The following is a 27349-nucleotide window of genomic DNA, read 5'->3' on the forward strand; positions in this document are numbered from 1 at the left end:
TATTAGGTTGTAAATTAATTTTTAAAACTTTAGAAATTGTAGAGAAAATAGACTTCCAAAAATGTTTCAGTACAGAACACGACCAAAACATATGTGTTAATGTGGCTGTCTCAGTTTTACATCTATCACACTGACTATCAACATTAGGAAACATTTTAGAAGGTCTTTCCTTTGTAAAATAGTAACGATGTACAATTTTAAATTGGATTAAAGAGTGATTGGCACAAATCGAAGAAGAATTGACCAACTTCAAAATCCGCAACCAATCTTCTGTTATCAGGGTCACGTTAAGCTCTCTCTCCCAATCTTGCTTAATCTTAAGTGAAGGATAATTGTGCTGTTGTAACAATAAATTATAAATTTTCCCAATAAAACCACTAAAGGATTCATTTTAAAAATAATATTTAACAGGTCAGAATCTTGTATATATGGAAAATTACTTAAGTATTTTTGTAAGAAGTGTCTGACCTGAAGATATTGCAGTAAATCTGAATATGAGAGAGAGTATTTAGTTACTAATTTCTCAAAAGACATCAGTCAGCCATCTTGAAACAAATCCATGAAGGAATAAACCCCTTTATTCCTCCAAAGAAGAAAAGTAGGATCTCTTAATGAAGGTTTAAATAAATAATTTTGATAAATTAAACTAAAAACTTACACTTTCGTTAGTTGGCCGAATTCATGCAGTTAAAATGATGATTTTACCAAAATTTTTATATGTATTTCAAAATATCCCTTTTTTTTTAACTAAGAAGTTCTTCGATCAGGTTGACTCCATTATTTCATCTTTTGTTTGGAATAATAAAAGACCAAGAATTGCTAAATATCATTTACAAAAATTTAAAAAAGATGGAGGTCTTGCTTTGCCTAATTTAAGAATGTATTATTGGGCTGTTAATATACGTTATATGTGTTTTTGGTTATATTGGACTGATAGAGATGAACAACCTCCGTGGAATGATTTGGAATTGAATGCTGTGAAACAGTTTCACTTAACCTCATTATTAGGAGCATCTCTGCCTGTACAACTAGCCAAAATTACTAACTTAAATTTATATCCTGTGATTAAGCAGTCATTACAAATATGGTTCCAGTTTCATAAATGTTTTAAGCTTAATGAATATTTGGCTTCAGTATTCACTACAGAAAAGGATCTTGGCAATTGTAGACATGATTTACAGCAGATTGAAAAGCTTGAGCATATAGACATTGAGAAAGAAGATGTGCTAGAGCTTTTGGAAAGCATCAAGTTGGATAAGTCTCCGGGACCAGATGAGATGTTCCCCAGGCTACTGTGGGAGGCGAGGGAGGAGATTGCTGAGCCTCTGGCAATGCTCTTTGTATTATCAATGGGGACAGGAGAGGTTCCAGGGGATTGGAGGGTTACAGATGTTGTTCCCTTATTCAAGAAAGGGAGTAGAGATAACCCAGGAAATTCTAGACCAGTGAGTCTTACTTCAGTGGTTGGTAAGTTAATGCAAAAGGTCTTGAGAGGTGGGATTTCTGAACCTTTGGAGAGGCATAATATGATTAGGAATACTCAGCATGGCTTTGTCAATGGTAGGTCGTGCCTTATGAGCCTGATTGAATTTTTTGTGGATGTGCGTAAACATGTTGATGAAGGTAAAGCAGGAGATGTGTATATGGATTTCAGCAAGGCATTTGATAAGGTACTCCATGCAAGGCTTATTGAGAAAGTAAGGAGGCATGGGATCCAAGGGGACCTTGCTTTGTGGATCCAGAATTGGCATGCCCACAGAAGGCAAAGAGTTATTGTAGAGAGGTCATATTCTGCATGGAGGTCGGTGACCAGTGGTGTGCCTCAGGGATCTGTTCAAAGGTTCAAAGGTCAAATTTAATGTCAGAGAAATGCTTTTTCTTTGCAAACATCCATGATAACAGAGAAGTTCCCCAAAGAATGAATGACAGTTAAACGTGAGAACCCCAAAGTCCCCCCCAGCACCCCCTCCCCGTACATAAGTGGCAGTGAGCAACAATTCCCCACTCCCCCACCCCTTTGTGATTTTTATAAATGACCTGGATGAGGAGGTGGAGGGATGGGTTAGTAAATTTGCTGATGACACAAAGATTGGGGGTGTTGTGGATAGTGCAGAGGGCTGTCAGAGGTTACAGTGGGGCATTGATAGGATGCAAAAACTGGGCTGAGAAGTGGCAGATGGAGTTCAACTCAGATAAGTGTGAGGTGGTTCATTTTGGTAGGTCAAGTATTATGGCAGAATATAGCCAATGGTAAGACTCTTGGTAGTGTGAGGATCAGAGGGATCTTGGGGTCCATAGGACATTCAAAGCAGCTGTGCAGGTTGACTCTGTGGTTAAGAAGGCCTACAGTGCATTGGCCTTCATCAACCGTGGGATTGAGTTTAAGAGCCAAGAGGTAATGTTACTGCTATATAGAACCCTGGTCAGACCCCGCTTGGAGAATTGTGCTCAGTTCTGGTCACCTCACCACAGGAAGGATGCGGAAACTATAGAAAGGGTGCAGGAGAGATTTACAAGGATGTTGCCTGGATTGGGGAGCATGCCTTATGAGAATAGGTTGAGTGAACTTGGCCTTTTTTCCTCAGAGTGACGGAGGATGAGAGGTGACCTGATAGAGGTGTATAAGATGATGAGAGGCATTGATCGTATGGATAGTCAGAGGCTTTGAAATGGCTAGCACAAGAGGGCACAATTTTAAGCTGCTTGGAAGTAGGTACAGAGGAGATGTCAGGGGTAAGTTTTTTTTACACAGCGAGTGGTATTCCACAGTGTGCGTGGAATAGGCTGCCAGTGATGGTAGTGGAGGCGGATACGATAGGGTCTTTTAAGAGACTCCTGGATAGGTACATAGAGCTTAGAAAAATAGGGGGTAATGGGTAACCTTAGGTAATTTATAAAGTAAGTACATGTTTGGCACAGCTTTTTGGGCCAAAGGGCCTGTATTGTGCTGTAGGTTTTCTATGTGTCTATTATCGGTATTGAAATGGGTAACATGCACTGTTTCTAAAAATAGGAAAAGAATATAGATAAGCACTCAGTGGCCATTTTATTCAGTATCTACTGAAAAAATATAGTGACCGCTGAGTGTATTTTGTGGTTTTCTGAGGCTGTAGTCTATCCACTTCAAGCTGTTCACCCTCATTGCAGGTCTGTAAATCAGTAAAGTTTTTTTAAAAATTGTTTATCAGTCTGGGCACTGGAACGTTTAAAATGGGAAAATATCTTAAGGCTGCTGTTTTCCATTTAAGTCTGTGAACCAATTAGCAAACGATGTTGCATTCTCCAGATTGTACTGAATATTAATTACAACTTAAAATTGATTATGAGCTTATCGTTATGCCTGAGGATGATTGCATAAGGATAAGCTCAGAAGCAAACTTTATTGAATATAATTCTAATCAACCAGAATTTGTCTGGTCAGATTTACTCCTGGCTTCTAGTTGCTTACATCTGTTGATTTGTTATGAATTAGTTATGATGCTGCATGTTAGATTTCAAAGGTAGTCACTTTTAATTGTTGTGCATGAAGAAACAGATAGAGATGGGGTTCTAACTGGACGGCCCTTTTAAAGAGCCAGCACAGTTACACAAGGCTTAATGTATTAATTTGTTTTTCTATAATTCCATCATAATATACTTTAAACCTCATTCTTGAAAAATGGATGGAACACAGTAATACCTTTGTGCATTACAGTAATTGTGAGAAGTAAATTACCTATAAGTATTTTCTATTTCAATCCCTTTTGAAACTTTTGGGCGGATTCTACAGCCCTTCTTAATCCAGGGTTCTTCTTGTTCCCAGACACCACCTAAAGAAGAATTTATTGTGGCGGATGTTCACTCATTATCAAAGGATACAGCAGAGCAGAAACAGCCCACAGTTCGCTCCCCACCTGGGAAAGCTCGGCTTGAACTCCCACCCTGGCGTGGTTCAGACCGACACCCAACAGATACCATACGTTTCAACTACCTGGACAACAGTGATACTATTGAGCTAGCTGGGTAAGTATAAGGAAACTTGCTAAAGACCAAGAATGATATGCGTTAATAATTTGGAAGAGAGAACCAAGTATAGCATATCTACAGTATGTTTGCTGATGACACTAAATTGAGTGGAAAAGCAAATTGTGCAGAGGATTTGGGGAGTCTGCAGAGTGATATAGATAGGTTAACTGAGTGAGCAAGGGTCTGGCAGATAAACTACAACATTGATAAATGTGAGGTCATCCACTTGGGAAGGAAAAATAGAAGATCAGATTATTATTTATGTGGTGAAAGATTCCAGCATACTGTTTGTTGTGCAGGAAGATTTGAGAGTGTCTGTGCATGAATTGCAAAAGATTGGTTTGCAGGTGTAATAGGTTATGGAAAAGGCAAATTAAATGTTGAGCTTCATTGCTAGAGAGATTGAAATTAAGAGCAGGAAGGTTATGTTGTATCTGCTTAAGGTACTGGTGAAGCTGCACATGGAGTACTCTGTGCAGTTCTGGTCTCTTTACTTGAGGAAAGATTACTTGGAGGTGAAGCAGCAGATGTTCACTGTGTTGATTTCACAGATGAGGGCATAATTCTCTGAGGAGAAACTGAGTCACCTGGGATTATACTCATTGGAATTCAGAAGAATGAGAGGTGATCTTATAGAGACATAAAATTATGAAAAGAATAGATAAGATAGAGACAGGGAAGTTTTTTCCACTGGTAGGTAAGATTAGAACAAGAGAACACCACCTCAAGATATAGGAGAATATATTTGGGACAGAGATGAGGAGAAGTTGCTTTTCCCAGTGATAGTGAATCTGTAGAATTCCCTATGGAAGCAGTGCAGGCTACCCATTAAATACTGTATATTTGAAACACAATTAGATAGATTTGTGCATAGCAGGAGAATTGAGGATTATGGAGAAAAGGCAGGTAGTGGAGCTGAGTCCACAGTCAGATCAGTCATGGTCTTATTGAGTAGGCTTGACAGGCCAAATGGCCTGCTTCTGCTCCTAGTTATGTTCTTATCAGCAGATGCCCAGGCTGGCAACACTTCAGAGCTCTTGCTGAATTACAGAGGCCAACAGTCATTGTCCGGTGGACCAGGAGATGTGTTCACTTACCAGTCTTAAAGTGGTAGAGATACTTGCTGATGAAGTGGTAGATATACTTCTACTGTCTTGAGATGCCCACAGTTTAATCCAGTGCAGAGTGAGGGGCATGCAAATAGAGTATTCTCATCCATACCAGCAATGTTCTTCTTGGTCCACAGGAAGGTCAGGAAAGGAAATCAGGGACTTGAATGAATTACCATTCTCATCAGAAGGTCTGCATGGGTCAGATAGAAAAGTTGAGGGAAATACAGGGCCTTTATCACCCGCGGGGCCTGCTTTTGGAAGCCCTCCAGCTGCGAGCTTACAGATGCATATTAGTTGTAATTTCTGACTTGTCTGCCCCTGATCTTGGGCCTGTATCTCTGGACATCAGTAAATAACCTGAGTCCACTAATATTAGTAGTTTCTCTTCAGGGGAGGGTTAGAAGCTAAGTTCAGTTTGGAGATCTATTTCTGAAGGAGAATGGCATTATTTTTGGTGGATAGGTTATGGAAAATGCTTATCACATTTTATTCTTATGTTTATGAAGATTACTATCAAAAGCCTGAATAGATTTTTAATTGGACAAAATAAGCTCTTCCTTTGAATGTTCTGCATGTACAGCAAGTTAATTAATAGCATTATTTATTGGAATTGTGGTCATTTCTGTAATCTATCACAAGGATATATTTGCATTGTATAATCTCCCATGCATTTTCCTGCAGATAATATGAGCTCTTGTTTAAGGCATCTGATGCCCTGCAAAATTTTATTCATTCTGCATGCTGTGCTTTGAATTAATAATATTATTTTTGGTTGATCTATTTTTCCAGGAAGAAGAAAGGAAGCCGCATCTCTCCTGATCTTGTTCGACAAAGTCATGACAGAAAGAAACATCCATCAACAATCTATAAGATGCGGAAAGTAAAATCACTGGTATGCCCACCAATACTTACTTTCTTTGTCCTGATTACTTTTGTCCCAAAGACAGGCCTGAAACGTTGACTGTTTATTCCCCTCTATGGATACTGTTGGATTCCAAGGTTCTTGGAGGTACACAGCAAATCAGGCAGCATTTATTGAAGGGAATAAAAGGTTAACGTTTCAATGAAGGGTCCTGGTGAAGTGTCTCGGACTGAAACATAGAGGCTGCCTGACCTGCTGAGTTCCTCCAGCATCTTATGTGTGTACCATATTATTTCTGCTTCTGCCTTGACAATCCAATTGATTACTCTTTTCCCTTTGTGATTGCAGATTCACAATGATCAGATATGAGAATATTGATTTTGCTTTAAGTTGTTTAATTTTTCCCTCAGCTCCTAGTGTTTAAGAATCATTTTAACTTGCTCTCCTTTAAAATTTTTACTCTGATTTTATCAAGACTTCATACAGCAGAATTTCAAGCAGCAGTGTACCGGTTCTTAATTTCTTTGCAAATTCTCCTTCTCTCCCATGAGCCAGAGGAGAGAATTAGCAGGAATCAGCAAGAATTATACATTTCTTCAATGAAGCTTTGTTCATTTTTATGAATCTTTTCTTCAGAATAGAGTATTCAGGAATCTTGTGCAAGAAATCCATAGTTCTGATTATGAATCCTGTCTCATAGCTGGTGTAGCTTGAGCTTCAGTACTGGGAACATTGGTCAGCGTTCATAGGCTCATTGTTCCTCCCTCTGAATTAGAAGATTTTGCAGAGACAGTGGTTATTTTGAAGTGTTTTCAGATTCAATGATGGTGCATTGAAGGCAGTGATAAAATGAATTAAAAATGTATATTTTTACAGATAGATCACTCCCAGTATATGGGAAGGGCCCATGTCTTCCATGTCTTGCTGTGAACCAATATTGTCAGGAGGCAGTGTAATGCAGTGAAGGCAAGTTGACAGAGGACATTGGCCTGTAGATGTTTAGTGTAAGGCAGTCTCATAAGCTTCATTGCGCATTGACAATAGCTTGGGGCTTGGCCTCTGAGTGGGCTCAAGTGCTAGTGTCAAGTACATACTGTAGCTCCACATGTACATTGAAACAAACAGTAAAATGAGTTGGTTTTTGTTAATGACCAACATCATCTGAGGATTTGCTGGGGGTAGCCTGCAAGTGTCTCCATGTTTCCAGCGCCAACACAGCAGGCCCACAACTTACTAACCCTTACTATAGTACCCTGGTACAGTTTTGGATAACCTTGGTTCTGCAATTTTAACAGTTTTCCATTAGTTCTGAAAGTTAGTGTCACTGTAATGAGAAATTTAGTGAAGTTAGAATGCTACATTGTGGTCAGGTCTGAGAAACATAATGGAGACAATGTCACAGCACAGGCTTATTTAGCACCAGTCTTCACTGAAAATGGTTCTGTTGACTTATTGACTTATAATTTCTTCTGATCTCTAAACAGTCCAAAACTGAAGATACACTATGGTGTTTTCTGTTTCCAACCACCCCAAACTCATGCCCTGAAGAGGTAATCTAAGGTTTCTGTAGATAATTAAACAGGATTCTCAGGTATATCCCGTGACAAACCTCTGTAGCCATGCAATATCTTACAGCTTTTGTAGGAATGGCTTTCTCAGATGGGCTGTCCACCATCACTTGCAGACATTGCTTCATTCATCCATGCCAACTGTCCACCTAATTCCTGAATCCTTAAAAGTGACTGAAATACTGGACAACACCAGGGAACATGGAGCAAAGATAAACAGCAACAAAATATAAGAAAATTAGAAAGTGGAGAAAGAATGGATTCACTTGCAATGTGAACACAGTATTGCATTAATATCCAGCAAATGGATAAAAAATAAGGTGTTCATAACACCATAAGATCATACGAGCAGAATTAAGTCATTTGGCCCATTGAATCTACTTTACCATTTTATCATCGCTGATCCAATTTCCTCTCAGCCCCAATCTCCTGCCTTCTCATATCCTTTCTGACCAATCAAGAATCTATCAACCTCTGCCTTAAGTATACATAAATACAGCCTCCACAACTGCTTGTGGCAAATAATTCCACAGATTCACCACCCTTGGGCTAAAGAAATTCCTCCTCTTCTCTGTTCAAAAAGGATACCCCTCTATTTTGAGTCTGTGTCCCCTGGTCTTAGACTCTCCCACCATAGGAAACATCCTCTCCACATCCACTCTATCAAGGACTTTCACCATTCAATAGCTTCCAATTAGGTCTCCTCTCATTTCCAGAGCCATCAGATGCTTTTCATATGACAAGCCATTCAACCTGGAATCATTTTTGTGAACCTCCTTTGAACTCTCTCCAGTTTCAGCACATCCTTTCTAAGATAAGGGTCCCAAACCTGCTCATAATACTCGAAGTAAAGCCTCGCCAGTGCTTTATAAACATTACATCCTTGTTTTTATATACTAGTCCTCTTGAAATGAATGCTAATGTAGTATTTGCCTTCCTCTCCACAGACTCAACCCACAAATTAACCTTAAGTGAATACTGCATAAGGACTCCCAAGTGCCTTTGCAACTCAGTTTATTTGTGTTTTCTCTCCATTTTGAAAAGAGTGAACTCTTTGATTTCTTCTACCAAAGTGCATGACCATACACTTCTCGACACTGGATACCATCTGACATTTTTTTTGCCCATTCTCCTAATCTGTCTAAATTCTCCTGTAGCCTCTCTACTTCCTCAAAACTAACTACCCCTCCAGCTATCTTCATATCATCCGCAAACTTTGCAACAAAACCATCAATTCCATCATCCAAATCATTGACATACAGTGTAAAAAGAATAGGTCCCAACACACACCCCTGTGGAACATCAGTGGTTACTGGCAGTCAGTCAGAAAAAGCTCCCTTTATTTCCACTCTTTGCCTCCTGCCAATCAGCCACTACCTTATTCATGCAAGAATCTTTCCTGTAATACTGTGAGCGTGCAACTTGTTAAGCAGTCTCATGTGTGGCACCTTGTCAATGGCCTTCTGAAAATCCAAGTACACAACATCGACCGATTCTCCTTTGTCTATCCTCCTTGTTACTACTGCAAAGAATTCCAACAAATTTGTCTGGCAAGATATTCCCTTGAGGAAACCATGTTGGCTATGATCTATTTTATCATGCACCTCCAAGTATCCTGAGACCTCATCCTTAAAAAAAAAAATGACTCCAACAACTTCCAAACCACTGAGGTCAAACTAACTAGCCTATAGTTTCCTTTCTTCGGCCTCTCTCCCTTCTTGAAGAGTGGAGTGACATTTGCAATTTTCCAGTCTTCCAGAACCATTCTAGAACTTAGTAGTTTTTGAAAGATCATTACTAATGCCTCCATGATTTCTTCAGCCACCTCTTTCAGAACCCTGGAGTGTACACTATTTGGTCCAGGTGACTTATCTGCCTTTAGACCTTTCAGTTTCCCAAGAACCTGCTTTCTAGTTATGGTAACTTCACACACTTCATGACCTCTGACACCTGGAACTTCCACCATATTGCTAGTACCTTCCACAGTGAAGACAGATGTGAAATACTTTCTCAGTTCATCCGCTATTTCATTACTACCTCTCCAGCAGCATTTTCCAGCAGTCCAATATGCACTCTCGCCTCTTTTAAACTTTATGTATCAGAAGAAACTTTTGGTATTCTCTTTAATATGACTGGCTAGCTTACTTTCATATTCCATCTTTACCTTCTTTATGACTTTTTCAGTTGCCTGTTGGTTTTTAGAAGCTTCCCAATCCTCTAACTTCCCACTAATTTTTGTATACTTTTAAAGGAAAAGCCATACCTCTAAAAAGCCATATCTTAGACACTCTGGAAATTCCCCTTCTTGTATTCCAGCAGCAAACTGATTTTCCCAATCTACCTGCATATTGAAGTTTCCCCATGGTTATTGAAACATTGTCATTTTGTTCAAGTGCTTTGATTCATAGACACCAATTGCAGGTCGAGGATGAATCAACCAGAATTGGTACATCTCTGCCATCTACTGATTATTCTTGTTTACTGCACCTCATTATTACAGGAGAATGAAGTTTAGTTTTATTCCGTGATGAAAATGCTTTCACTGCAGTTAAACTTCCAAGTACCAGAAAATAGATTCAAACATTTGTTAAATGATAAAAAGAAAATTCAAAAAAAGCATTTCTGACATAAGATAGTAAAATATTTGAGGATTAAGTTTCCCTCTCAGGTTTTTTTAATATCCTCTGAATCTTTTGCTGTCACAGACCAGATAATTTATGAATTTTTCTGGAGAGAAGTAGAATTTAAAGCAGAAGGAGTAGTTCATGCAACTGATACATAGAAACATAGAAAACCTACAGCACAATACAGGCCCTTTGGCCCACAATACAGTGCCGAACATGTACTTACTTTAGAAATTACCTATGGTTACCCATAGCCCTTTATTTTTCTAAGCTCCATGTACCTATCCAGGACTCTCTTAAAAGACCCTATCGTATTCGCCTCCACCACTGTCGCCAGCAGCTCAATCCACACACTCACCACTCGGCATAAAAAAACTTATCCATGACATCTCCTCTGTACCTACTTCCAAGCACCTTAAAACTATGCCCTCTCGTGCTAGCCATTTCAGCCCTGGGGAAAAGTCTCTGACTATCCACACGATCAATGCCTCTCATCATCTTATACAACTCCATCAGGTCACTTCTCATCCTCCGCTGTTCCAAAGAGAAAAAGCCATGTTCAGTCAACCCATTTTCATAAGGCATGCTCCCCAATCCAGGCAACAGCCTTGAATATCCCCTCTGCACCCTTTCTATAGTTTCCACATCCTTTCTGTAGTGAGGTGACCAGAATCGAGCATAGTACTCCAAGTGGGGTCTGATCAGAGTACTATATAGCTGTAGCATTACCTCTCGGCTCTTAAATTCAATCCCACGATTGATGAAGGCCAATGCGCTGTATGCCTTCTTAACCACAGAGTCAACCTGCACAGTAGCTTTGAGTGTCCTATGGACTTGAACCCCAAGATCCCTCTGATCCTCCATACTGCCAAGAGTCTGACCATTAATACTATATTCTGTCATCATATTTGACCTACCAAAATGAACCACTTCACACTTACCTGGGTTGAACTCCATCTGCCACTTCTCAGCCCAGTTTTGCATCCTATCAACGTACCGCTGTAATCTCTTGACAGCCCTCCACGCTATCCATAAAACCCCCAACCTTTGTGTCATCAGCAAATTTACAAACCCACCCCTCCACTTTGTCATCCAGATAATTTATAAAAATCACAAAGAGAAGGGGTCCCAGAACAGATCCCTGAGGCACATTACTGGTGACCGACCTCCATGCAGTACATGACCTGTCTACAACCACTCTTTGCCTTCTCTGGGTGTCGTGGAAACACTAACTAAGAAAGCCAGAGTGACTTTGAGTTCTGTTTTAAGTGTTTATTAACATTTAATCTGGACTCTACCCCCAATTGAGCTAGGACAGTCCTGTAATTTAATTCGGCTCTCTTAGTTAGCCTTTCTTTCTTCCTTTCTTTTTTTTTTCTTTTTTAAAATTTTTTTTTAATAGTTTTTCAAAACATTTTACAAAATTAAAAACCCCAAATTCCAATGAGGAGCATTAATACAGTGCAAGATTAAGCATACAATAACAATATGCTACAAAGGAAGAGAATTTAACAAAAAAGCACCTAAATTAAAGACAAGTGAGCTTAGTGTCCTCCCCAAACCCCACAACACAAGAAAAAAAAACAACAATTCCAGACCAACCACCACACAATATAGAGAGTATAAGTCCGGACAGTCAAACTCCCAGACTGTGAATACACTTAGCAACAGAGGATAATAATGCCTACTACCAGAAAAAAAAGGGAGCTGAAAGCAAGGGACCGAAAAGAAGAAAAAAAAAGAAAAACAAAACCCTAGTCAGGAGGAAGGTTATGAAAGTACTCGATAAAAGGTCCCCAGACCTTATGGAACTTTAGATCCGAATTAAGAACTGAATAATGAATTTTTTCGAGGTCCAAGCAGGCCATAATGTCGTTAAGCCATTGCGCATGAGTGGGCGGGGCAACATCTCTCCATCTAAGGAGGATCAAGCGTCTCGCCAGGAGAGAGGCAAAGGATAGTATTCGGCATTTGGTCGGACCCAGACATAAATCTGTCTCGCCCCAAAAACCGAACAGAGCAATTAAGGGGTTAGGTTCTAGGTGCTGATTCAGAATACCCGATAATGTAGTGAAGACATCTTTCCAGAATTTCTCCAAGCTAGGACAGAACCAGTACATATGGATGAGAGAGGCCACGCCCCTCTTGCATTTATCACAGAGCGGACTAATGCCAGGGTAGAATCGAGATAGTTTAGATTTAGACATATGGGCTCTATGAACAATCTTAAACTGTAAGAGGCAATGGCGAGCACAAAGGGAGGTTGAGTTAACCAATTTGAGAACTGAGTCCCAGCTCTCCTCAGATAAGGAGATATTTAAATCCTGCTCCCAGGCTATTTTAATTTTATCCACAGGGGCCCGTCGTAAGGCTGCTAGTTTATCTCGGATAATTGAAATTAAACCTTTACCTAGTGGATTAATGGTAAGAAATAGGTCCATAGCATTTTTTGCAGGCATTTCAGGAAAGTTAGGAATTAAAGGAGCAGTAAAGTGTCGGATTTGGAGATATCTGAAAAAGTGAGCGTTAGGCAGGTTGAACTTAACGGAGAGCTGCTGAAAAGAAGCGAAGCGATTATCAATGAAAAGATCTTCAAAATGTCTAATGCCTTTCCTGTACCAAACATGGAATGCTGAATCGTACGTAGTAGGTAAAAAAAGGTGATTATGTGCGACAGGGCTAGAAACGGAAAACCCCTGGAAACCATAGCATTTCCTGAACTGTGCCCATATACGCAAAGTGTGTCTAACCAGAGGGTTAGCTATTGATCTGGGCAGACTGCTAGGGAGTGCAGAGCCAAGAAGTGCAGATATAGATAATTCTTTAGTGGAGCTCAACTCCATTGCCACCCAGTTAGGGCACTCGGGTTGACTGTGGAAGAAAGACCAGAAAGCAGCACAACGTATATTAGCTGCCCAGTAATATAAGCGAAAGTTAGGTAAAGCCATGCCACCCTCTTTTTTTAGATTTTTGGAGGTGGATTTTATTAATTCTAGAGTGCTTATTCTGCCACAGATATGACAAAATAATAGAGTCTAAGGAATCAAAAAAAGATTTAGGAATAAAAATTGGGATAGATTGGAATGAGTATAAAAATTTGGGGAGAACATACATTTTAACAACATTAATACGACCTACCAAGGACATAGATAGAGGTGACCATTGTACCAGACTCTGTTTTATAGTATATGAAAGATTGACAAAGTTTTCACGAAAGAGATCTTTAAACTTCCTTGTGACTGTAATTCCAAGATAAGTAAATTGATTATGGACTACTTTAAAAGGGAGATCACGAAATATTAGTTCTTGTGCTTCTTTATTAATTGGGAAAAGTTCACTCTTATGTAAGTTGAGTTTATAGCCAGAGATCTGGCTAAACTGGTCAAGAAGTGAAAACATTAGAGGTAAGGATGTAGACGGATTTGAGAGAAAGAGTAATAAGTCATCAGCATAGAGAGAAACTTTATGCTCAACACCCCCTCTCCAAATCCCGGTCAATTCAGGACAATTTCGAAATGCTATCGCCAGAGGTTCTATAGCCAAATCGAAGAGAAAGGGACTTAAGGGGCATCCCTGACGGGTGCCACGTTTGAGATTAAATACTTGGGATTTCTGAAAATTAGTTAGAACAGAAGCAGTAGGACACAGGTACAGCAATTGGATCCAAGAGATGAAACTTTGGCCGAGGTCAAATTTTTCTAAGACTGCAAAAAGGTAGTTCCACTCTATACGATCAAATGCTTTCTCCGCATCAAGGGAGATAACACATTCAGGAGTCCCAGTTGGAACTGAGTATAAAATATTAAATAGACGCCGAATGTTAAAAAAAGGGAGACGGTTTTTAATAAAGCCTGTTTGGTCATCAGAGATAATGGAGGGAATAATGGTTTCTAATCTATGAGCCAACACTTTAGCTAAGATCTTTACATCAACATTGAGCAGAGAGATCAGCCTATACGAGGAACACTCTGTTGGGTCTTTGCCCTTTTTTAGAAGAAGAATAATAGATGCCTCATTGAAAGAGGGTGGCAATTTGCCGTAATTAAATGAGTCAGATAATACTGAAAGTAACTGAGGAGAAAGAAGTGAAGAGAATGATTTATAAAATTCCACAGGGAACCCATCAGGTCCAGGAGATTTCCCTGAGGACAGTGCAGAAATTGCAAAAGATATTTCTTCTGGTGATATAGGCGCATTGAGTTTGGCTTTGGAATCAGATGAAAGTGAGGGGATATTCAGATTCTGTAAAAATTGATCCACAGAGATATTGTCATTCAGGGATTCAGAGGAATAAAGCCGAGAATAAAATTTTTTAAATGCGTCATTAATTTCTAAATGATCCGATGTAAAGTCTCCGTTCTCCTTCTCTTTGTAATGTGTTGTTTGGCTTTGGAACGCCTCAGCTGATTGGCTAGGAATTTACCAGACTTATCCCCATGAATGTAAAAGTGGCTCTTGCTTTCGAGAAGTTGGCGTTTGACAGGTTGAGTGGACAGAAGGTTAAATTTAGTTTGGAGTTCAACGCGCTTCTTGTATAATTCAGGGTTCTTAGTTTGGGCATATATTTGATCCAAAGCTTTAATCTGGTTAATGAGGTCTGCTCAATCTGCACGGGATCTTCTATTAAGATTTGCTGTGTAAGAGATTATTTGACCCTTCAGATATGCTTTCATGGCATCCCAGACAATCTGGGATGGCACTTCAGGTGATGTATTAGTGTTAAAATAAAAGGTTATCTGGTCCTTAGTAAATTTTACGAAATCATCATCCGATAATAAAGTTGAATCGAACCGCCAGTGTTTGTTCCTCTGAGGGAGACCAGGAAAGTTCAGAGAGAGGGTAATTGGGGCATGGTCAGAAATCAGTATACTCTGATAGTCACAAGAGTGGGCAAATGGGATAAGTTGGTTATCGAGTAAGAAATAGTCAATTCTAGTGAAGGTATGGTGAACATGTGAGAAAAAAGAATAATCTCTCTCCGTAGGATGGAGGAAACGCCATATATCAGAGATACCAAAATTAGAGAGAAACGATTGAATAGCTAAGGCAGATTTAGTAGGTGATCTGGTAACAGAGGACGATCGGTCCAGTTTAGGATCCAACCAACAGTTGAAGTCACCACCCAGTATAAGAGAGTATGAGTTTAAGTCTGGTAGTGAGGAAAAAAACCGTTCAAAAAAGTTAACATCATCAAAGTTGGGGGCATACAGGTTTGCTAGTGTAACTTTAGTGTTATATAGTTTACCAGAAACAATAATAAAACGGCCATTTGTATCAGATATTTTATTATGGAGTTCAAAAGGAATATTTGAGTTAATAAGAATGGAAACTCCCCTAGCTTTAGCGGCAAAGGATGAATGAAAATGCTGACCCGCCCACTTTGACAGAAGCCGGGAGTTATCAGAACAACGAATATGAGTTTCTTGGAGGAAAGCAATGTCAGCTTTGAGTTGTTTAATATGTGAGAATACCTTCCTCCTTTTAACAGGGTGGTTCAATCCCTTTACATTCCAGCTCACGAATTTAAGTGCACTAGCCATTATCAATTACTAATGCATAAAAGGCAGCAGGCATATAAAAAGTCAAGCAGTACAATAGTAGTCTGGGAGCAGAGATGTAAACATAGATTCGTAAGGTCAAAATATAAACATGTCCTAAGCAATAAAGAGATGTTGGAACTGGAAAATCCGCCCTACCCGCACAACCCAAAACTAGACGGCTACCGAAACAAGTAGCTAGCTCTACCAAAAAAATTAACCCAAATACAACTTCCAGATCTGTGTCATTAACAACAGTTCCGTATAAATACTATAGCAAATAATAACTAGTTTATGCACTAGAAAACATAACTACAGATTAGAACACCTTCTGCAGAAATATAAAACTTAATACAGAGAAAATCGGAAGAAAACCAAAACTAACCTACCCGCGAAAAATTATAGAAGAATAAAGTAAGAGAAAGGGAAAAAAAAGGTAAGGAGGAAAAAGAAAAAAGAGGAAGGGGAAAATTATAAATTCAAGACGAGTATTTATCAACCGTTTACAGAGAAGGGAGAAAAAAATTCAGAGATTAGAAAAAAAGGGGTGAAGAAAAGAAAAAGATAAAATAAATAAATATTTAAAACAAAGGGAAAATGAATCAGCAGTTGAACTGTGAACCGACAAACAGGGAGGCCTTCACTAAAGAAGTTAGAGTTGGTTGTAGAACTCTGTAGGTAAAGTTATACAAGAATAAAAATAGATTACACACACACCAAATCCCGGGAGAGATTGTCAACAGCCCTTAAAGTTTCAATGAATAACGTCTGAGTGATTCAAGTGAATTCCGAGTCCAAAGAAAGTAATTTTACTACGAGGAGTACTTATCCACCATTTTAAGAGGTCCGATCAGATTCCGAAGATGACTGGATAGCCGGAAGACTTGCCACAAACGCTTCAGCTTCCTTCGCTGATTTGAACCACTTGAATTTCCCGGTATTAATCTTGATTCGTAGATCAGCAAGGTTACGAAGGGAAGGTTTGAAACCACGATCAAAAAGCACTTTCATTGCGCCTTTAAACTCAGCGCGCATCTTTAAGGTCTGGGGTGCAAAATCTTCCACAAAGCGAATGGTTGTATCCTTGAAAGGAAGCGACCCCCTGTGACGCGCCTCTACAATCAGGCTGTGTTTTACCTGGTATTGATGGAAACACAAGATTACTGGTCGCGGGCGGGAGCCCAGAATTCTGGGGGGAACGTAAACTCTGTGTGCCCATTCGAGCTCGGGCGGCTTCGGAAGCAAATCTTTCCCAAATAACTCACAGAGAAACTCAGCGAAAAACTTCATGGTTGATCCCTTTTCAGTCGCCTCTGGTAATCCCAAAATTCTGATATTGCAGCGTCTGCTACGATTTTCGAGATCCACCATTTTGGAAAGAAGTTTATTAGATTTTTCCTCTAAGCTGGAACAGAGAGTCTCCAAGTATCGAACACGACTCTCTAAACCTTCAGAAGTCGAATCGATGCGAGATAAGTGTTCAGCATGTTTGTCCACTTTATCGTTGATCCGATCCAGTTTGTCTTCTAACTGTTTGAAAGCGGTTTTAAATTCCTTTAAGATTTCGTCTCGGAGCTTTTCAAGCGCAACCAGCATCTCGTCCGACGGGGTCATAGTTTCTTTTCTCCCGGATTTAGAACTCTTGCTAGACATTGTAAGTTAGATATATTCACAGGCAAGTAAGAGATACCGAAATAATTCCTAACTAAGGTTTAAAAAATGAAGACATTTAGTGCAAAGATAACGACAGTAACGGAACAAAAGTTCGGAGCAGCTAAACAATCGCCATTTTACCAGAAGTCCCTAGTTAGCCTTTCTTCGGATCTTACTCAATGAAAATCCCATCCACGTCGCCAGATTCTCTCGTGGAAACACTAACTAAGAAAACCAGAGTGACTTCGAGTTTCATTTTAAGAGTTTATTAACATTTAATCCGGACTCTACCCCCATTTCAGCTAGGGCAGTCCCTTAATTTAACTCTGCCCTCTTAGTTAGCCTTTCTTTGGATCTTGGTCAATGGAGATAAAAACTTAGAAACATACAAAAGATGAGCAAGATACAGGCCCTTCAGCCCACAAAGCTGTGCCGAACATGTCCCTACCTTAGAACTACCTAGGCTTTACCCATAGCCCTCTAATTTTCTAAGCTCCATGAAGCCATCCAGGAGTCTCTTAAAAGACCCTATCATTCCCGTCTCCACCACCGCCACTGGCAGTCTATTCCACACACTCACCACTCTCTGTGTTTTTTTTTAAAAAAAACAAACAAACAAACAACTTATCCCTGACATCTCCTCTGTACATACTTCCAAGCACCTTAAAACTATGCCCTCTTGTGCTAGCCAATTCAGCCCTGGGGAAAAGCCTCTGACTATCCACACGATCAATGCCTCTCATTATCTTGTACACCTCTAAGTCAACTCTCATCCTCTGTCACTCCAAGGAGAAAAGGCCGAGTCACTCAACCTATTCTCATAAGGCATGCTCCCCAATCCAGGCAACATCCTTGTAAATCTCCTCTGCACCCTTTCTATGGTTTCTACATCCTTCTGAAAGTGAGGCGATGGAGATTCCATCCTCGTTGCCAGATTTTATCGTGGAAATACTAACTAAGAACACCCAGAGCGACTTTTGAGTTTCTTTTTAAGAGTTTATTAACATGATAACATGGAGAGTCTGCAGCAGTCTCCACTGTCACCAGAACTCTGAATTCTAGGTTATACTGAGCTCATATTTATACAAAAAGACAAACCACATAACTTTGTTTGGGATCCCATGATCAGTACATGATCAATCGCTTAAAAGACATGTCAATTATTCTCTCAATGCGAGTCTAACAGTCCTCTTCATTCCCTGTTATCAGGGCTCATAATTTATCCCCAGATGCATCCTCCCTTCTGGTTCCAGGTGCCTGGTATCTTATTAATTGGAGTTCCTGGTATTGCGCTTATCATCCAAGGTAATTCTCGACACACGTCAGCAGTCTTATGCCCAGCTGTTCCAGAATGGTCAAGTATCCCATCAGACACTAGTTTTAACCATTTCTACCACAGTGCACAAGCCAATTCTGGATCCACAAAGCAAGGACCCCTTGGATCCCATTCCTTCATACTTTCTCAATACGCCTTGCATGGGGTACCTTACCAAATGCCTTGCTGAAATCAGTATACACTACATTAATTGCTCTACCTTCATCAACATGATTAGTTACATTCACAAAAAATTCATTCAGGCTCGTAATGCACAGCCTGCCTTTGATAAAACCATACTGACTATTCCTAATCATATTATGCCGCTCCAAATGTTCATAAATTTTGTCTCTCAGAATCTTTTCCATCAACTTACTAACCACTGAAGTAAGACTCACTAGTCTAAAATTTCCTGGTCTATCTCTACTCCCTTTCTTTAATAAGGGAACAACATCTGCAACCCTCCAATCATCTGGAAGCTATCCCATCCCCATTGATGATGCAAAGATCATTGCCAGAGGTTCAGCCATCTCCTCCCTCACCTCCCACAGTAGCCTGGGGTACATCTTGTCCGGTCCCAGAGACTTATCCAACTTAATGCTTTCCAAAAGCTCTAGCACATCTTCTTTCTTAATGTCTATGTGCTCAAGCTTTTTAATCCACTGTAAGTCATCCCTACAATCGCCAAGATCCTTTCCTGTAGTGAATACTGAAGTAAAGTATTCAATAAGTACCTCTGCTATCTCCTCCAGTTCCATACACATTTTTCCACTGTCACACTTGATTGGTCCTATTCTCTCTTGTGTCTTATCCTCTTGCTTTTCACATACTTGTAGAATGCCTTGGGGTTTTCCTTAATCCTGCTCGCCAAGGCCTTCTCATGGCCCCTTCTGTCTCACCTAATTTCATTCTAAAGCTTCTTCCTGCTAGCCTTATAATCTTATAGATCTCTGTCATTATCTAGTTTTTTGAACCTTTCGTAAGCTTTTTGTTTCTTCTTGACTAGATTTTCAACAGCCTTTGTACACCACAGTTCCTGTACCCTACCATCTTTTCCCTGTCTCATTGGAACGTAACTACGCAGAACCCCACGCAAATATCCCCTGAGCATTTGCCACATTTCTGCCATACATATCCTTGAGAATGTATGTTCCCAATTTATACTTCCAAGTTCCTGCCTGATAGCTTCATATTTCCTTTTTCTCCAATTAAACGTTTTCCTAACTTGTCTGTTCCTATCCCTCTCCAATGCTATGGTAAAGGAGATAGAATTGTGATTACTGTCTCCAAAATGCTCTCCCACTGAAAGACCTGACACCTGACCAGGTTCATTTTCCAATACCAGATCAAGTACAGCCTCTCCTCTTGTAGACTTGTTTACATATTGTGTCAGGAAACCTTCCTGAATACACCTAACAAACTCCACCCCGTGTAAACCCTTTGCTCTAAGAGATGCTGATCAATATTTGGGAAATTAAAATCTCCCATCACAGCAACCTTGTTATTATTACACCTTTCCAGAATCTGTCTCCCTATCTGCTCCACGTTATCCCTGTTACTACTGGGTGGTCTATAAAAAACACCCAGTAAAGTTATTGACCCTCTCCTGTTTCTAACTTCCACCCACAGAAACTCAGTAGACAATCCCTCCATGACTCCCCCCTTTTCTGCAGCTGTGACACTATCTCTGATCAGCAGTGCCATGCCCCCACCTCTTTTGACTCCCTCCCTGTCCTTTATGAAACATCTAAAGCCTGGCACTTGAAGTAACCATTCCTGCCCCTGAGCCATCTATGTCTGTGTAATGGCCACAACATCATAGTTCCAAGTACTGACCCACGCTCTAAGCTCATCTGCTTTGTTCATGATGCTTCTTGCATTAAAATAGACACATCTCAAACTATTGGTCTGAGCACATTCCTTCTCTATCACCTGCCTATCATCCCTCTCGCACTGTCTTCAAGCTTCCTCTATTTGTGAGCAAACCGCCCCTTCCTCCGTCTCTTCAGTTCAGTTCCCACCCCCCAGCAATTCTAGTTTAAACTCTCCCCAGGGATGTGATGTTGAGGCTCTATAAGGCACTCGTGAGACCACGCTTGGAGTATTGTGTGCAGATTTGGGCTCCTTATTTTAGAAAGGATATACTGACATTCGAGAGGGTTCAGAGAAGATTCACGAGAATGATTCAGGAATGAAAGGGTTACCATATGAGGAACATCTGGCAGCTCTTGGGCTTTATTCCCTCAAGTTCAGGAGATTGAGGGGGGATCTCATAGAAACATTCAGAACGTTAAAGGGCCTGAACAGATTAGATATGGCAAAGTTATTTCCCATAGTAGGGGATTCTCAGACAAGAGAGCATGACTTCAGGATTGAAGGGCATCCTTTTAGAACTGAGATGCGTAGAAATTACTTTAGTCAGAGGATGGTAAATCTGGAATTTGTTGCCACGAGCAGCTGTGGAGGCCAGTTCATTGGGTGTATTTAAGGCAGAGGTAGATCGGTTCTTGATTAGCCAGGGCATCAAAGGATATGCAGTGAAATTAGGGGAGTGGGGATAACTGGAAGAATTAAATCAGCCCATGATTGAATGGCAGAGCAGACTCGATGAGCTGAATGGCTTACTTCTGCTCCGATATCTTATGGTCTCATGATCAATAGCCTTAGTAAACCTCCCTGCCAGGATATTGATCCCCCTTGGATTCAAGTGCAACTGTCCTTTTTGTACAGGTCACGCTTGCCCCAATGATACAGAAATCTGAATCCTTGCCCCCTGCTCCAATCCTTCAGCCACACATTTATCCTCCACCTCACTCTATTCCTATACGCACTGTTGCATGGCACAGGCAGCAATCCCGAGATTACTACCTTTGAGGTCCTGCTTCTCAACTTCCTTCTTAACTCCCTTTAGTCTGTTTTTAGGACCTCCTCCCTTTTCCTACCTATGTCATTGGTACTAATATATACCACGACTTCTGGCTGTCCACCTTCCAACTTCAGGATATCATGGATGTGATCAGAAACATCCTGGACCCTCGCACCTGGAAGACAAACTACTATCTGTGTTTCTTTCCTGCGTCCACAGAATCGCCTGTCTGACCCCCTAACAATTAGAGTCCCCTATTTCTGCTGCCTTCTTCCTTTCCCTACCCTTCTGAGTGACAAGGCCAGACTCTGTGCCAGAGATGCAGCCACTGTTCCCCCAGGTAGGCTATCCACCCCAACGGTACTCAAACGGGTGTACTTATAGTTAAGGGGACAGCCACAGGGGTACTCTCTAGTATCTGACTCTTGCCCTTTGCTCTCCTGACTGTTACCCACTTATCAGTCTCCCAAGGCCCCGGTGTGACTACCTGCTTATAGCTCCTATCTATCATCTCCTCACTTTCCTGACCCAGACGAAGGTCATTAAGCTGCATCTCCAGTTCCCTAACCCAGCCCCTAAGGAGCTGCAGCTTGATGCACCTTCCGCAGATGTGGCCGTCCGGGAGGCTGGGAGTCTCCCGGACATCCCACATCTGACACCCAGTACAGAACACTGGCCTCACAGACATACCTCCTGTTTCTATTCTACACAAGTAATGTACCTCACCTCGACCCTTTATCGCCGAAGCCCTGTTGAGCCAAAGTCCTCCTACTCTGTCTACCTCCATTCCATCGCCCGCTCCTCTGGTGCCCACTCTATTAAGCTGTCTTCTTTTTAAATCTTCCTGCTGGTCTAACTCGCTGACGTCCCTGCACTTGCGCAGTTGTGCCTCGATGTATTGACAGTGGTAAGAGCAAGAAATAGAAACATAGAAACCCTACAGCACAATACAGGCCCTTTGGCCCACAGAGCTCTGCTGAACATGTACTTACCTAAGAAATTACCTAGGGTTACCCATAGCCCTTTATTTTTCTAAGCTCCATGTACCTATCCAGGAGTCTCTTAAAAGACCCTATCATATCTGCCTCCACCACTGTCACTGGCAGCCCATTCCACGCACTCACCACGCTCTGCATAAAAACTTACCCCTGACATCTCCTCTGTATCTTCTTCCAAGCACCTTAAAACTGTGCCCTCTCGTGCTAGCCATTTCAGCCCTGGGAAAAAGCCTCTGACTATCCACACCATCAATGCCTCTATCATCTTATACACCTCTATCAGGTCACCTCTCATCCTCCTTTGCTCCAAGGAGAAAAGGCCGAGTTCACTCAACTTATTCTCACAAGGCATGCTCCCCAATCCAGGCAATGGATTTCTGTATTACCTTTCATAATCATGAACATACCAAATCCTTTTGTAAGCCTTGAAGTATAATTACAATTGTACTGTTAAGAAATGTGAGTTAATACCTGAACAAGATATCACGGCAGTGGACCAATGACCAAAGAGACTGTTTTAATTATGTTGATTGATAATTGATTAGTGTGTTTACTGGGAAAACTCATCTTCTCCCCTTCAAAATATTACCATTGGAATATTTACAGTATGTTTAACTGCATAAGTAGTCCAACTCTGTAGTTTAATCACCAACACAGAATACCTCTATCTCCTTTCTCGCAGCCACATCATGTACCTAGTGAATCTGCTCCCTGGAGCTAGCTGCATTATCTCCGTGGACCTTGCCTAATGGCAGTCTCATTGTCAGGCCTGCACAGACAGGACTTCCCAGTCTCCACCCAGCTGCAGAAGTCACCTGCCACTCTTTTCTAAGTCATCACCTGTGTCGATATTTAAATCCATCTCTCATTCACAGTCCTTTGTTCACCCATAGAACCAGCCAGCTTCAACCAGTTGCTCACAGTCTTCAGTTACCTTGTTATGTTAAGTATCTGTTCTTTCCTGTTTTGTGACACCTCATGGCTTGTTATTTTGAAATTTATTAGTAAAATATCATTTACTGTTAAATCGTCTCCCCTGCTCTGGATCAAGCCTCCTCTACATCTCCTGACAGGATGAGTGACCTAGCAGAGTGTGCTCACCTAAAAGAAGTCACCCTTCAACAGGAGCACATGGTCCTGAAGCAGCAGGAAACCGTTGACCATCTACTCACTACTCACAACCAACTCTCTGTCTCAATCCAGCAACCCTGTGAAAGTCAACTTCGTCCCTTGGATCTCTGGATTGTGGTGTCCAAATGCTTTGACAGATCCCCAACTGACACCACAACTTCCTGTCCCAGAGTATCTCATAGTTCGAGCTCCAGTCACTTATGGACTAAGCCAAAATTGCCTTGATCTCTCACTTGACTGGACAAACTCTGACATATGGGTTACCACTAGCTGGGACAATAAGACTACCATTTGCAATAAAATATGAGGAATTCACCAATGAGATGTGCTGGGTTTTCAACCATTCTGAAGTGGGAGGGTGGGGGGATGGAAGGGCTGATCAGGTACTTTGTCTGCATCAAGGGTCATACTTGGTGATGGACTACACAGTGGAATTCAAGACCCTTGTGATGAAATGTGGCTGGAATGTGGAAGTGCTGCTGGCACATTACTATCGCGGCCTCAGAGTATTTGAAAGATTAGCTGTGTACCTGGGAGATGCCCACTGACCTCTAGTCCTCTGAATTAACAAGCATCTTTTGGAACAACCCTCCAGATCATCAACCAGAACCCCAGTCCTGTCCCCAGAACCATTTCAGGCCGCAGGACCCTCATCATCAATGCCGACAGAACTCTTGCAGGTAGGGAGAGCTCCCGTTAACTCCCAAGAGATTAAGCGTCATTGGAGAAACAACTTGTGCATTTACTGCAAGCCTCCAATCACCATGTAACAAATACCCACTGTGTCCAGGAAAATGATGCCACCAGGTAAAGACAAGCACCGTAGCCTGACTCACTTACTTTATTGTGCTCCGCCCCCCGACAACTCTACTCAGAAGAGGCTCTAGTGGATTCTGGTGCAGCATGCAACTTTTTGGAGTGGATTCTGTAAATGCAGCTTGGACTCCCAATGGAGCCTATCTCTCACCCCTTCTGTACCGCCATTGATGGGCATGCCTTGGGATCTGGAATGGTCAGAGTGCACACCAAGCCTGTGCACATGAGCATCAGAGAGCACTGGGGGTCCATCCAATTCTTCAGTATCAACTCACCCACCACTCCTCTTGCCACTGGCTTTCCACTCAAGACCCTCACTCTGCCTAGTCATCTGGTTCGCTGCTGAACCTGCCTGCAAAATCAGCTGATTTCACTCTGCAAATCTGTGGAGACAGAGGAAACTCTCGACCTCCCCAACTCCCACAGGAAATCCATGACTTAGCCATTGCCTTCAGTAAAAAGGAAACCACCACCCTGTCGCCTTACAGACCACACAACTGTGTGATTGATTTCCTCATGGTCAACACCACTCCCCGAGGTCATTTTTTCTCTATCTCTCCTACTGAGACCCAAGCCATGAATGACTACATTGCTGAAGCACTACAGTGTAGCTTCATTCAAGATTCCCAGTACCTAGCTGGTGCAAAATTCTTCTTTTTTCAAAAAGAAAGATGGGGATTTTCATCCCTGCATCAACTATTGTGAACTCAACAAAATCACCATTAAGAGCCACTACCCTCTTCCCTTGATGGATAGCGCATTAGAAACACTCCGCAGGGCTCAGATCTTCACCAAACTGGATCTACAGAGCACATACAGTCTGATCCACATCCACTAAGGAGATGAGTGAATGACGGCGTTCAGTGTGCCCAGTCGAATTCCTCCAACCAGCAGCCCTCTGGTCTCCTGCGGCTCCTGCTGTTTATTGGCCATGGTGATCATGACAGTGGTGGACCAGTTCCACAATGCTGCCCTTTTCTTGCTCTCCTCAGACTTTGGTCAGCTGCTGACTTGGTGGACCTGGTTCTCCTACATTAAGTTCGCCTCTACGGTTTCTCTCAGGACATAGTGTAAGATGGAGGCCCACAGTTTGTCTCCTGCTTCTGGCAAGCCTTCTGCTCCTTCTTCCGCACCTCAGTGAGTTTGTCCTCTGGCTATCATCTGTAGATTAATGACCAATCAGAAGGGATAATCATCAAGTGGAAACATTTCTGTGATGTTTCACTGCTCCTAACCCTTCCACATAGAAGACGTATCTGCTCTGGGCTGAACTGTTCTGCAATCTGCGTATCTCATCTGCCAGAGGTATGTCACCTTTTGAAGTGCTTTATGGCTACCAGCCACCATTATTCCTCGCAGAGGAGCTAACGGTAGAGGTCCTGTCCACCAGGGCCCTGGTTTGCTGATGTCGGAATGCTGGAAAGAGGGCACAGAGGCCATACTAGCCGCCAACTGTGCCTATAGCTGCCAGGCAGTTAGCCGCTATTGGCACTCAGGTAAACTACTCTGGCCTGGGGACCATGTCTGGCTGTCCACCTGAGATCTGCACCTGCATACTGACTCCTGCAAGCTCTCACCCCAGTTCATTGGTCTCTTTAAGATTACCCATTGTATCAACCCACTCACTTATCATCTCCAGGATCACAATAACGTACCAAATATCCTGCCTCAAGCCCATTGTCCATGAATCACTCAATCCACCTCCAGAACCAAGGATGGTGGAAGGTGATCCAGTGTAAATATTTCGTCGGTTGATGGATTGATCTCATTGTGAATGGGGTGTGCAGTACCCAGTTGACTGGGAAAGGTGCAGCCCAGAGGAGAGGTCTTGGGTGCTGTCCAGTTTCATCTTGGATTCATCACTCATTGAGGAGTTCCACTGGATACATCCAGATCATCTTGCGCCATCGGGTGCTAGCCATAGTAAGGAGGGTCCTTGTTGCCTTGGCAGTTAAAGAAGGCACTGGTGAAGCTCAGTGAGTACTTACTGGTGACAAACAAATTCAAGGAAACAACTAAATACTTTATTAATAACACTTCTCTGGTAAACAATTACGGCAAACAATAGCCTATAACTTCACTTTCTGAGTTGAGCTCTTGAACCATCTGTATGACCTGGCATCTTTGTGGTATGAACTAAAGTCTTGAATGTACAGTATGGTTGTGACAAGGCAGACCAGGGAGCAAGGAATGAGCCAATATATGGCCATTGGTGGAGCAGACTTGGAAGCAATTTGATATGGCAGAACTGAGATGAAGTAGAGTCAAGGAGAAGTGCAGACACATCCCAGAGAGTGAGGAAAGACCTGAGGTTTGATTGATTTCAGCACCAGGCCGAATCTAGGTGGTGGGGTCCAGGCCCCAGAGTGTATTGAAATGACAGAGTCTGGGTCCGAAAGCAAGGAATGACCCGGTGTTTAGATGAGTTAAGTGCCAGGCTAAATTGAAAGGGTGAAGGTGTCGGGGCCGGAGGAAAGGGATGAGCTGGTTCAACTTGCTGCTCCACTTGGCTCTGTGCTGAACCGTGGCTGAGGCTTCCTGTCTGTGGTTGGACTGCTTTCTTAAACTTCATTTCTGAATGCTATTTGCTTACTTTTATTATTTGCACAATTTGTTTTTTCTCTCCCTGCTCATTGGGTGTTTGACGGTCTTTTTTAAAATGGGTTCTTTTGGGTTTCTTTGTTTTTTTTGGCTGCCTGTAAGGAATTGAATCTCAAGGTTGTATAATATATACATGCTTTGATAATAAATTCACTGTAAACTAATTTCTCTTGTTTTGTGACCCCTTGTGGCTTGTTGTTTTACAGTTTATTAGTAAAATATCATTTACTGCTAAGTCATCTCTGCTGTTCTGCTTTTGAT

General features: G+C 41.6%; 1 protein-coding gene across 1 annotated transcript in view; it reads left to right on the top strand.

Moving 5' to 3' along the window:
- Nucleotides 1-27349, top strand: part of fbxo16 (F-box protein 16) — a 52732-nt gene that overhangs the window by 19326 nt on the left and 6057 nt on the right. Inside the window, exons 6-7 of the mRNA XM_073056691.1 lie at nt 3803-4002; nt 5907-6009. Of these exons, the coding sequence (XP_072912792.1) occupies nt 3803-4002; nt 5907-6009 (303 nt within the window). The remainder of the gene's footprint in view (nt 1-3802; nt 4003-5906; nt 6010-27349) is intronic.

Source organism: Hemitrygon akajei, chromosome 9 (assembly GCF_048418815.1).
Source record: "Hemitrygon akajei chromosome 9, sHemAka1.3, whole genome shotgun sequence".
Taxonomy (NCBI): Eukaryota; Metazoa; Chordata; class Chondrichthyes; order Myliobatiformes; family Dasyatidae; genus Hemitrygon; species Hemitrygon akajei.